At 35.1% G+C, this 12959-nt stretch overlaps 1 protein-coding gene and 1 pseudogene across 1 annotated transcript; one reads left to right on the top strand and one right to left on the bottom strand.

Moving 5' to 3' along the window:
* Positions 1-30: 30 nt before the first annotated feature.
* LOC119192644 (serine/threonine-protein kinase BRSK2-like) lies at positions 31-12014 on the bottom strand (the record flags this gene model as incomplete). The annotated part of the gene is made up of 9 exons (XM_037446452.1): positions 31-166; positions 489-553; positions 831-965; positions 1307-1405; positions 1612-1728; positions 10317-10467; positions 11044-11184; positions 11578-11663; positions 11920-12014. Coding segments are annotated over 9 exons (1025 nt in total), but the record flags the coding sequence as incomplete, so codon positions are not given.
* LOC119192645 lies at positions 2338-5600 on the top strand (annotated as a pseudogene).
* Positions 12015-12959: the final 945 nt, after the last annotated feature.

The raw sequence follows: 12959 nt of genomic DNA, 5'->3' as shown, positions 1-12959 counted from the left end.
TGTGTGTGTGTGTGTGTGTGTGTGTGTTACCCGGCAGGTGTCGAGGCGCTTGCGCGGCGGGTCGGCGGGGGCGGCGGGCGCGGGCGGGCGCGGCTCGTCGTCGCGCGCCGGCCGCCGCCGCTTGCGCTCCAGCAGCAGGAAGTAGATCACCTTCTCAGTGTTGTGGCTGCAAACGAGGCATGGGCAAACAATTTAACACCATCATCCCATAATGAATAATGGAGATTTAAGTTATGTCGTATTATTAATATGAGTCGTTTAATCCTCAATATCTATAGGCGACAAAAATATTTGAACTTTTGAATACTTGTTTTCGATGCGGATATCAAGCCGACCTTCCACTTGCCCGCTGTGTGTTTTATGGTGAAAATAAATAAATAATAATACAGACGAAAGATTTTGGGAAATGGAATCCTCAGTCTATCTAAACTTTTTTTAAAACAAATATATTATATTTATAGTCGGTTTTAATATTTTTGAATACTCACTGCTGACTTAAAAGTTCCTGGACAAGTTTCTCCCGTTGCTTGAAGCAGCCCAAACTGCACATAGCCTATAAGAAGACATAATTTGCTGTTAAGTTAATCCTGTGCTTTTATTATTGTAAAGTTTGCCAGACCTCCTTTACGTTTGAGATATATTTTGTCTATGGTCAATTAGTGTTTGTTGATAAACGACATGTTGCTTTGAAATGAATATGGCGAAGGCATTAACTTACGATAAATTCCAATACCTACAAAATTATTTTTATTTTTGTAGGTATGGAAAAAAAACATATAGAGGACTTGGCTTAATGAAGTCGGTCGTAAAATTGGGTAAAATTTGGTTACCTGCAAAACATCGGGATCCACGGCCTCGGCAGATGGCAGCACTCGAGTCTGCACCACTTCCATCATGGGTAACTCCTGTTCCAGCTCACCCCTGCCTCCCGCCGTTACCCACGGGTGTCTGGTAATTTCAGCCAACTGGGATAGGAATTTACAATTATGATTTTTGCTTACATAATCACTTAGTTAATGCTTGTTGATACAACAATATAATGGACTTCCGACTTGCGATTTACCAATGCCAATCTAAATTTAAATTAAAACTACTCTTTGGAAAGTACTTATCAAATACTAAAATGACAATGCGCTGGACAAAAACCGTTAAATATAATAATATTTTCAAAGAGCTTACTTAAAAATATCACTATGCGCTGAAAGATGGCGCTATTATATATAAGTCATAAGTTATCGTTTTGGACAACTTAGGTGTATATTTATTTTACGACTAATTTGTTGAAAAGAAATTATATATTAGTCACCGTCATTCGTTTTTCGGGGTTTACTTCGATCATGCCTCGAAGCAGCTGTTGGCAGTCTGGCGGAACAAAATGCGGCACGTGAAACACGCCGCGTTTTACCTGAAATTGAACTCACGTAATTTATATGAGTTTATACAAATTCAACGAAGTTTTATCATTATATTAATAATATCACAATCGATTATAATATTTTTAAAATTTAAATTCAGCGTTATCCGTCCTTTAAAAATAATATCAACAATTATTTTGCTAGTTCCCACTAGATGGCGCATCATAAGGAGATTATTTCAAAAATATTTCTTTACCTTTTCAAGTAATTGACGCAAATTATCGTCGTCAAAAGGCAATGCACCGACGAGTAATGCATACAGGATTACTCCACAAGACCACACGTCCGCCCGTCGACCATCATATTTTTCACCCTGTAAAAAATAGAATTAATTGAAATATGTTCCAAAACAGTATAATAAGAATTTAAATAAAATACCCATTTTAAAATTAAATCATAAGATAATAATATTAAGTATGAAATTTAAATTATAAACAATTCCTATAGGTGTGAGAAACGGAACGTTTCTGTGACAGTTGGATTTGGAACGTTAAAGTAAAGTGTTGCCTGTCTATTAGAAATTCCGATAAATTATGGACAAATAAATTTGACCACGTTGTTCCATGTAGATGGTAATATTTCCATTTCTAAATTGATATAAAACTTTCGGTATTTTCTATTTACTGTGATTTATTATAGCAATAAATTATAATTTTTAAATGTATGGATTTCTTAATTACTAATCATCTAAAGATATTATGTTGTGTATGTTATATTATGTTTTCGACGAGTTAACTAAAGTTAAACTTAATAATTTTTTTATATTAAAATTATAGTCATATTTCTTAGGCATTATATATATATTTTAATTATTCGGTAAATTTTGTAGCGCCTGGTATCATTAAAATGTCAACATTTTCATGGACGGGTAGGTACAATACGATCAAATCAAGATGGTGTAAACCGTCAGCCGTTACATGAAACAACACTACATATCTTAGCGACTTAGAAAGAGATACAAATATCATTGTGGTTATATGGTCTATCGTCGTATATTATTGATAATTCATAAACGACCGTTGCTTTGATTTGACGAAATCCGTTGAAAAGTAAAAACGCGAAAAACTCAATACGAAGTGAATGTGAGTGAAAAATACGACAAAATGAAGTCTGCGAAATCGAAACAAAAGTTAAACGATATGCGGACGCCGGCGCGGAGTAGACAAAACCTCGCGCAAGACCGAGATCCTGTGCAAGTATACTGCCGCCTTCGACCCATGCAAAGAGACTCCGATTTACCATGTATGAAGATCGTGTCCCCAACCACGGTGCTCCTGACGCCTCCAGTTACGGCATTCAGCTACAGAAACGAGAGCAACAAAACCATGAAGTATATATTCAAAGAGGTTTTCCCGCCCGAAACATCGCAGCAAGAAGTGTTCGATAAAGTCGCACAGCCCTTGGTAGAGGGCTTGGTGAAAGGTAAAAATGGTCTTCTATTTACTTATGGTGTTACGGGAAGCGGCAAAACATTTACAATGACCGGAGAACCGCAAAACTGCGGGATATTACCTCGCTGCTTGAACATAATTTTTAAGACGATCAATGACTACCAGGCACCTAAATACGTGTTCAAACCTGACAAAATGAACATGTTTGACATCGCCACTGAAGCGGAGGCCATGTTAGAAAGGCAGCAGGAGTTGCACAAATTTAAATCGAATAGGAAAAACAATTCGAACCCTGATTTAGCTATGTCGTCATCTGACGTAACTAAAGTTGAGGGTATCAATGAAGACAACCAGTATGCAGTGTTTGTAACTTATGTAGAAGTTTATAATAACTGTGTCTATGATTTACTTGAAGATAGCGCTCCGAGCAAAACACTTCCTGTAAAACTTATAAGAGAAGACGGGGCACGGAACATGTATGTCCATGGAGTTACCGAGATTGAAATCAAATCAGCGGAGGATGCTTTTGATGCTTTCTACATGGGCTTGAAAAGGAAACGCATGGCCCATACCACATTGAATGCGGAATCTTCTAGAAGTCATTCCGTATTTACTATTCGATTGGTGCAGGCACCATTAGCGAGACAGGAGAAACTGTGATTCACAACAAAAAGTTCCTTTGCATTAGCCAATTAAGCTTAGTTGATTTAGCCGGAAGTGAGAGAACAAACAGAACAAAAAATACTGGGCAGAGGTTAAAGGAAGCTGGTAACATAAACAAGTCCTTAATGACCCTGAGAACTTGTCTTGAAGCTCTAAGAGAGAACCAGATTAATGGGACATCTAATATGGTACCGTACAGAGAGTCTAAAATTACTTTACTGTTCAAAAACTTCTTTGAAGGGGAAGGTCAGGTCGGATGATTATTTGCGCTAATCCAAGAGCTGAAGACTACGATGAGACCCTTCAAGTAATGAGGTTTGCAGAAATGGCAGCAGAAGTTGAGGTTGCCAAGGCCCAAGTGGTCGACATTGGTGCTACTATTGGTCTTACATCAGGCCGTCGTAAGGCCAACAGACTCTTCAACATAGCTAGGGAGAACATTGCCAGACCTGAAGCTAAAGACCTGGAGCTAGACCTAGGTTTGGTCTACAGCTTGGGACCTGACTTCCCAAGTCTAGAACTGAACAGTTCTCAAGCAGCACACATTATCAAAGAATTAATGGCACATTTGGAAATGAGGATTAGTCGCAGAGAGAGCTTTGAAAAGAAGCAAAGCCATAAAAGATGAAAGATTAAGATCAGAGTTACTAGAGTTAGAGAAAGAATCTTTAGAAGTACGAAGTGAGAATGCTTCTCTGAGGGACAATTAGCTGCAGCAGAAAGAAGAGTTAAAGCTTTAGAAGAGAGGTTAACAGCCACAGAAAATGCTTCCCTTCCCACCAGAGAAAATTGAATGAAATGACTGAGTATACATCTTCTCTCAAAGAGAATTGCAAGAGAAAGACTTGATGTTAAGCCAAAACAAACTAGATAAAGAAAAGCAAAAGAAGATTCTAGAACGAAAGTACAATCATAAGATTGCAGCTGAACATGAGAAAGCTAGGAAATCAATTCCGAGAAGGAAAGACTCCGGAATGCTATAGAAGAAAAGGAGAACAGACTGCGTATTATAGCAGAAGCATTGAATGACAGAGGTGATATTGTAGATTCATACCAAAAACAGACATGGCTGCTCAAACTGGAAGAGAGTTTACTCGGGATCTACACCTCGAGCATTACCTGCCCATCTATTAACTCCCTTTAGTTCAGTACCCCAAACAAGAGACTCCTACTTCTTCGCGTAGAGGCATCGCTGTAGCCAACCCTCGACACCGAAGGTCCTTGTCAGCTGATGGTAGAGGATGGGTAGAACACGCCCCAACAACTTAGTACCTATGGGCACTGTGTTTAAAGCCCAGCATTGTTAACAGTAAAGTTGTCAATAAATTGAAAACTGTGAAAGACATTACCAATTCGAAAACATCTAAGTATTGCCTCATATCTCAAGAACAGGATACTGATGGGGAGTTAGAAACAAAACTTTATAAAGGTGACGTCATCCCCACTTGTGGAGGGGGTGCTCAGGTCATTTTTAATGATGTAGAAATGATGACCCAGTTCTCACCTACTCGTGAATCTCAATCTAATAGGTCTAACAGGCAGTCTGGGACTACCTGTGCAAGGCATTCAGGAAAAAGGAGGGATACTGCCTGTTCCCCGCCCCAGACACCGTCAAATACCAGTAAAAAGCAGAGAGTAGATGATGATTAAGGTGAGAATATTTCTATAAGGTTTTGTAAAGGCTAAGTTCTGCTGATGCTACAATATTGGTCTGTAAACTGCCTTATTCATAACACTTATTGTTGGCTCACTATTACAAGGTTCTATGTTATACTTTTAACACAAATTGAATTATACATACATCTATATCACATGACTCTGTCTTATCATATAAAAAATTTCAATAATTCTGAATAATACATAAAAGAGGAACCATGAATTATAGTATTCAAATATAAAATTAATTTCTCTGATAAATGGATATTAAAACATTGGGCTTAAGATGGTGAGCCAACTTTGTAACAATACTTATCTTTGATATGTTTGTCAATTTCTATCTCAGGTTATTTAGCCAATGGTAATAAACCTATTGAATTAGTATCAGAAAATACTGCCTGTTAGGCTTTTGAGGTCCATAGTTTGATTCCCATTTGAATAAATAAAATGGTTATTAGTTTGAGAGTCAATTTGATCTGAGTAAAATTACTGTCCAAAATAGAGAAATATTAGCCAACTTTTCATGGGTTAGTAATAAACTCTGAAGGCTGCACTATTTACAGATACTTGCACCAACAAAGGAAATTTGTTGTATGTTGCAAAAACTATTGATGAAAAAATATATAAATTTCATATACAATGTTTGTATAAAACTTCAAATAATTTAAACAAGTACATCATATTTTCTAAGCTGTCATTATTTCCAAACTTTTTGTATTTTTGTCTCTTCTATTTTACTTATTTATCTTTTCATTCAAAATTATAATAACTTTAACTTGAGACTTGACTTTGAAGTTAAGCTGTGTCTTTATGATTTTTATTTGAATATATTTGTAAATACTCTATTTTTAACCTACTTCAAAAAAAGGAGGAGGTTCTCAATTCAACTGTTTTTTATATTTATTACCTCAGAACTTTCGTCTTAACTATTATGCATACATGAGATTGACAAGCAAATCAATAGCTATATATTGTTACTAAAAATTAATAAGGAAATAGTATTTATGGAGCTGATTCAACAAGTTACTAGGTCTTTTTGTTATTCATTTGTTTCGTGTGCTGATCTTATAGATTGTATCAAATTATTGTGTTAGTATTGTCTCTACTAGTAACTGGGCGAAAATGATTTCGCTAAGCTTTTTGATAATTTATATCTTTAAAATTTATTTAATTATCACTCTTTGTTAAAATAATTCATGATTATGTTGTAAATTGTAATTTTCTTATTTGGCTAATATAAGTTAATATAAATTCTCTTGACATTGACTGGGTAAATAAAATTCAACATTAACTATGAAGTACGTACTTGCGTCGTAAATATGATAAATAGATTAAGATTCCTTTACTCTGGTAGTTTAAAACCATTTTAAAGTTAAAGGAGCATTGGATTACCAAAAAATGAAGTAGTCAATTATTTATAAAAAAATCCCTCAATTGACAATCTCCTTCGTTCAACTTGAATATTTACAAGTAATTGAGAAGCAAATGATATTTTCTAATGTTCCTTGCAAATATTTTTAAATGGTTTAAAACAACCCACACTTAAATATTTTGTGATTTTTTGTTCCATACCTTTTGACTGTGATCGTAAAAAAATTGCTCACGAAAAGTACATCCCATTTTTTGTAATATTAGTTTTAATACTAACGACATTTCACATAAGATCTGACATTTCTAGCATAGTTTTGTTTTATAGTAATTGTGATTTAGAAATAATATTCCATGGCATTACTCAGTTGCGTGAGTTTTTTGCGTGGTTATCATTGTTTGATCTATTTCTGCCTTCAAGCAGTGTTATACTTCAAACACTGGTGTTTCAATTTGAGACATTAGACTTCAAAACCGTGTTTGGTTTTTTAAACCTTATTACCTAATGATTTGGGGTGACCTGTGCAGTACAGGCCCAAATAATAGATAGTCAGGTATATTTCAAGTCTAGAGTTGCTACTGTTAATGGCATTCCATTGTCTAGCTTTATAAAAATACTCAATGTAATAATTATATTATACATGTAATAGGGAACATAATTTATATCCAAAATCTGATGTCTCAAATTGAAACATACAATAAGGTTTTTTTTAAAATAAGTCAAATTGCATACAATATTTTGTTTAACAAAAAACCAGAGCCCAACAATTAAAATCTATCAAACCAATGCAGCTGACAGCAACTAGCTACAACACATTTTTTTTGGGTGACATTGTTGTTAAATATTGGAACATGTTTTACTAATGCAACATGAAAAATATCTTTCATTTGAACTTTTTTTTGTCTACAATAGAATAATGTTGCCATATTTATATGGTATATAAAGTACTTAATAATGGTCTGGAGGTGGGTAGGATAACTCTAGATTAACTCTATGTATAGTAATTAAATAGAAGCTTGTGGAAGTGTATTAAAAATACCTTACTAGTACACTTTATTGTTTTATTTATTTTTATGTATAAACTGAGAGTCCTAAAATTAAAGAAATATATGATTTAATACTATACTTCATTACTATACTCATAAACAAATATATCTAAACTATGATACCAAAATAAAAAGTTCTTTATAAAGGCCGCATAAATTACTTCCTTTGTCATAGCGCCGTTTAAAATGAAATAAAATCATCTAACCCGGTGTAATCAAATTATGTGTTTCCGTTTTGATTAGAAGATCCGGTCGGTGTAGTTCTGAACGAGTTAAGTTAATTAAGTGGACACCGCCAACAAGATTTTCACTCACTGTTTCCTATTTATGTCTTGGTAGTATAGCAAGGTTCGAAACGAAGAGTTTGCATTACATAATCTATTTACTTCGTTAACATTACATTCGAGATTTAAATCCTTAGAAAATTACATGACCCTCGAGTTATAAGAGTACCTATGTACTTTGAATACCTATACAGCAATGTAGGCGTTCCCTTCTCAGTGTAGTCTCTATGATCTAATGGCAATGTGAATTGGGAAATCCTATTAGGTATTTAAGGTTTTTTATTAATGCCATCATGGAGATGGAGACTGGTTTTGAGTGTTTTTCGTGCTACGAAGGGAAAGCGGGTAGAAAATGTATAAGATAAATAAAACGATCATGCGGCCAGTAATTTGTTGTTCTAGCATTCTGAATAGCCTGTAAACATGATTATATTGCTCCATGCTATAATGCTCCAATAGTCTAAAACTAATATATTCCCATTACAGTCACTGTATAACTTTCTTTAGAGAGTTAACCTGCGTAAAGGTATAGCTAAGTTTATGTATTGTAAATTTATGTAGTCACATTGCTTTGATCCAAGACCGTAAATCGGCGGCGCTGTTTCAAAACGAAGAAGTGTTGATGTTTTTTTTTTTTTATTTCTTTTGACTAAATGGCGATCTGATTTTATAGTCTCTTTTTGTTTTGTATCTGTTATGACTCGACATTGGCAAAATCACCGATAGATAAACGTTGGTAGCCATATAAAAGAAGAGAACGAAGAAACGCAATTTATCATTCAGTAACAATTTGTGTGTAACTAAAGAACTGAAAACAATATAATCTCGTAAGCGAGGCCCGCGCAAATGGCCCTTCATAAGTGGTGGCAATTGTTTCGCTGGCCACCAATCTAGTTGTTGACCTCAGACGACCGGCCGAGTCGCTATCAGCAATGTACTATAATTTATATTGTTATGATCTTTAACAAGTTAATGTTGTCTTTCAAATAATATAGTTATAAGAAGAAAGCGACAAGATGATGATTAGATAAATGTTGTTTTATGTTTATTTTTAGACTAGTATATATTCTCCCGCATATTGTAAAGTAAAATTAAGATTACCATCAGGTTTTACTGATGGTAGGTCTCTCATATGTGAGAGTCCGCCTGGGTACCACTGCAATGTCTATTTCTGCCGCCAAGTAGCAGTGTGTAGTCACTGTTGTTTTCCGATTTGAAGGACATTGTAGCCGGTGTAATTACAGGACATAATAAGACCTAACATCTCATTCTCAGGATGGCGACCGCAGTGGAATACCAACAATACTTTGTATTTCAAAGTGAGGGATGGTGCTTCTACTATTTATATGAGGTCGAATCGCTTACCATCAGGCGAACAAAAAAAAAATTCACGTGACACGTTCCGTCTAGCTATACAATCAAGTAAAATCTATTCAGTCTGGTATCTTTCTATGATTGATGTTAAATTACGTGTGTAATCAGTGGTTTTTTTTTAATGTAACTCGGCAAACGGGTCCATTGCACCTGATCTTAAGCGAAGTAAAGCAGAAAGCTCAATGAAAGTGCCGATTCGCAAAAAATAGCAACATCCCCAGACAGTCGGCACAGTCATGCCGGCCTGCATAATTGCTTCTTTAAGTTCCGTTTGAAATTTAATGTCCAAATGTGATTAGCGCAATGCAGTGTTCTAGTACTTTCTATTGTCCCGAGACATTGTTACTATAAAAGTTGACTTGCCAAAAACGATTGAGCCGCTCGTCTTGCCATTTAGTAATAAAAAACTGACCGTTACAATATACGCACTTCGGGCCCCTCGAATTACATCTATACATCAATTGCGGTCACTTACAACAAAGTAAATGTTTCCGGACCAGACTTCTAAGGGCATTCAGGTCTGTGCCGAGGCAATTGTCCCGTCGTGGGAAAGCTATTTTAAGCAATATTGCTTATGTAAACAAAGCATGTAGATTATAACCAATTTGGGAAATAAAACGTCTTTCTCTGAATATTTCTGGACAGTTGCTTATGTTTTCACGAATGTTAGACATTGATATGTAATGCGAAAATTTTGTACATAAATTCAACAATTTTGTATAACTATAAATTGATATTGTAATTGACTTCGGACGATCAACACCTCAGTCGCCCCCCTGAATATGAAGACAGCAAAGTGTTCGAAACGTCAGAAGAAAATAATTATATAAAAATCGCGATAAAATTCGGAAAATAGTTTTATTTAAATTTATGTCATATTCCTACTAGATAAGTTTGAATGTCTTTTAGTAAAAACTTAAATCCTCTGCTATTCCGTCCCTTTAAGTATAAGCTATTAGCAACTTTTTGTAGTGTAATTTAAGGCTTATTCCCACTATCTGTTTTGTTTTAAATACCGCTCTCCTTATGATGTTACTCCTACATAATACATAAATAGCACGGTGTAATTCTGATCTTGTGGAACATATTTAATTAATAGGTAGGTACTAGGTACATACCCTAATGACTTCTGGGCAAGCATAATGTGGACTCCTGCAAGAGGTCTCGAGCAGTGAGCCCGCAGGTTGAAGGGAGGCCATGCCGAAATCTGCTATTTTTATATTATTCCTCTCGTCTAGCAACAGATTTTCTGGCTTGAGGTCTCTGTGGCTGAAAGGAAAAAAAAGTATTAAATTAAAATAACAATAGTACAGCCATTGGTCATTCATTATAGAGTATAAGTTATGGGCATTGGCAAATTATAAATACTTTCCGGTTATATAACAACTTTTTATAAGTATAGGGACATCAGCTGCGAATGATGATTGATGACTTTACAAGCGGACGAAGCCGCGAGCAACACCTAGTTAAAGATATTTTATTTTGTCCTAGCGAAGGATTCGAACTCATAGGGATCCTAGTGTGCCTTTCGATTCTTGAACACTTCGCTCAGAATGCGTGCAAATATCTTTACCAATTGCAGTTTTGTATAAGATTTTTCCGTTACTTTTAAGATTTAATTTTATTCGCGTAACAATGCCATCTTTTGGGCTTTCATGTAACCATCTGACCAAATTACACGGTTTAAAGTTTATATCCATTTACGTTAGATGTCAGTTAAAAGTAAAAATAATAATAGTGTTGAATAGTTTTTAAATTGTTACCAAAAGTCCACCAGGATAGTGTTACCTGACATTAATGGTGTTAAACAATACAAATACTATTGGAATATAAACAAAATCTTACCAAATAGAATGACTATGGCAAAAGTCCAAAGCGGATATGATTTGCCTAAAGAAACGCCTCGCTTCTTTAGGAGTTAGCCGACCTTTCTTCACTAAGTAATCGAAGAGTTCTCCACCACTCACGTGTTCAAGTACTAAATACCTGAAAATAAAAATATCGTTAAAGAGCCATCTAGTAGCACAAGGACAAAACTAAATAATTGGAAAAAATAGGGACAAAAACACACATCATGCATTTATCCCCGAAAGAATAGGCCGAGGTGTAACTAGGGCATTCAAGTTTTGTTAAGTATGTTTTGTCCCATGACATGGTAGGAGGCGAGCCTATCGCCATTTGAGGCACAAATTTTAGATTCTGGGCTGCTAGTAAGCAGAAAAATCCAAATATTACTGTGCATGAACTGGTATTCGAACCCAGGATCTCAGAGTAGTCGTCCTACCGCGCACGCAATGCAACTACCGCCACCGAAGCGGTGAATGACTAAGTACAACTTTAATTAATTACTGTGGTTGTGATAATAGTGTTCGTACTTACAAATATTTTTTGTTTTCATACACATCGGATAGTCCGAGCACGTGTGGGTGTTCTATCAGTTTCATGATAGCTATCTCCCGTTCCACCTGAAAATTTGACGATCAAAATATTTCATTATTGTTACTTGTTGTTTTTATGGGATTCAAAATAAAAAAAATATTCAATTACTATAATTCCTCATTCATAGGTTTCTAAAGAAATAAAGTAAATAAATCAAGTTATAATTTATTATTTTCTTTACGACATCTATCGTCAGTATGACAAATTAAAATGTGTAATATTTCGCGCTATTTGACGGTAGATGGCACTATAAATACAAATTAACATATCGATGGAAATTACCTTCATCAACACTGACTCGCTCAATTTTTCTCTGTTTATGATCTTGATCGCCACTTTCTTCCCCGTAACACAATGAACGCCCAGTTTAACAAGACCTGAAATAAACAAATTATATAACAATTAGTTCTACTGCTTCCAGTAAGCCAAAAACATAATATGTAGTCTTGGATTGTGAATTCTCAGACAAAAGAAGCCCGTGAAATTACTGGCCTTATACCACTTAAATGTCTTACGATGACAAGTTATGGAGTGCCTTTCATTCCAAGTTTTGAATGTCTATGCTTCGATTTACAAGCCGGGTTTTATAATTCTTTACATCTAGGCCTTGTATAGTAATAGGCAAATGATTCCATATTACGCTCCCTGTACAAATCTTTAGCCACATTAAAGTCCTGTAGAAACCGTCGATTTTTCGGACATACATAATAAAATCAGAACCCGGTGTGTCTGTATATACAAAAAGTTACAAAAAAGGAAAGGTATAACTAAAGAAGAATAATAAAATACAGAAAGATATAATATTTAGAATTATTTTCTGGTTTTCTATTTTTTTAGCGCACATTTCCGAAATTAACTAACGAATTTTTATACATTGGCAAAGAGTAATTGGGAGTAGAGTGGGCTGTTTCATGAAAATCGGAAATCGGAAAAGTTATTGTCAATATTACAAATTTACGTTACTAATTTTATAAATGCGAAAAATTGTGAAGATGTTTAGACATTTAGATGTTTGTTAAAACTAAACGCAGAAACATCTTAGTAGATTTTGATAAAATGTAGCACACGGGTATACCATGTTCTGCTTAAGACTGACTACTTTTTATCGCGGTGTTTTGTTTCCATGGTAATTAATGTGACTTTTTTAATTTTTTTTAATAGATGGCGCTGGTGTCTTTCTGGTAGCGCTGTAATCGATACAGTGTTTTACGTAGGTAGTTTTATGGCGGGAAAGACTTTACAAGCGGACGAAGCCGCGAGCAACACCTAGTTAAAGATATTTGCAATTTCTTTAACACTTTTGTTTTAATCCTTCTACGCAG

Source organism: Manduca sexta, unplaced genomic scaffold (assembly GCF_014839805.1).
Source record: "Manduca sexta isolate Smith_Timp_Sample1 unplaced genomic scaffold, JHU_Msex_v1.0 HiC_scaffold_3031, whole genome shotgun sequence".
NCBI lineage: Eukaryota > Metazoa > Arthropoda > Insecta > Lepidoptera > Sphingidae > Manduca > Manduca sexta.
The sequence above is the reverse complement of the archived record's forward strand: the minus strand, read 5'-3'. Positions and strand labels throughout refer to the sequence as shown.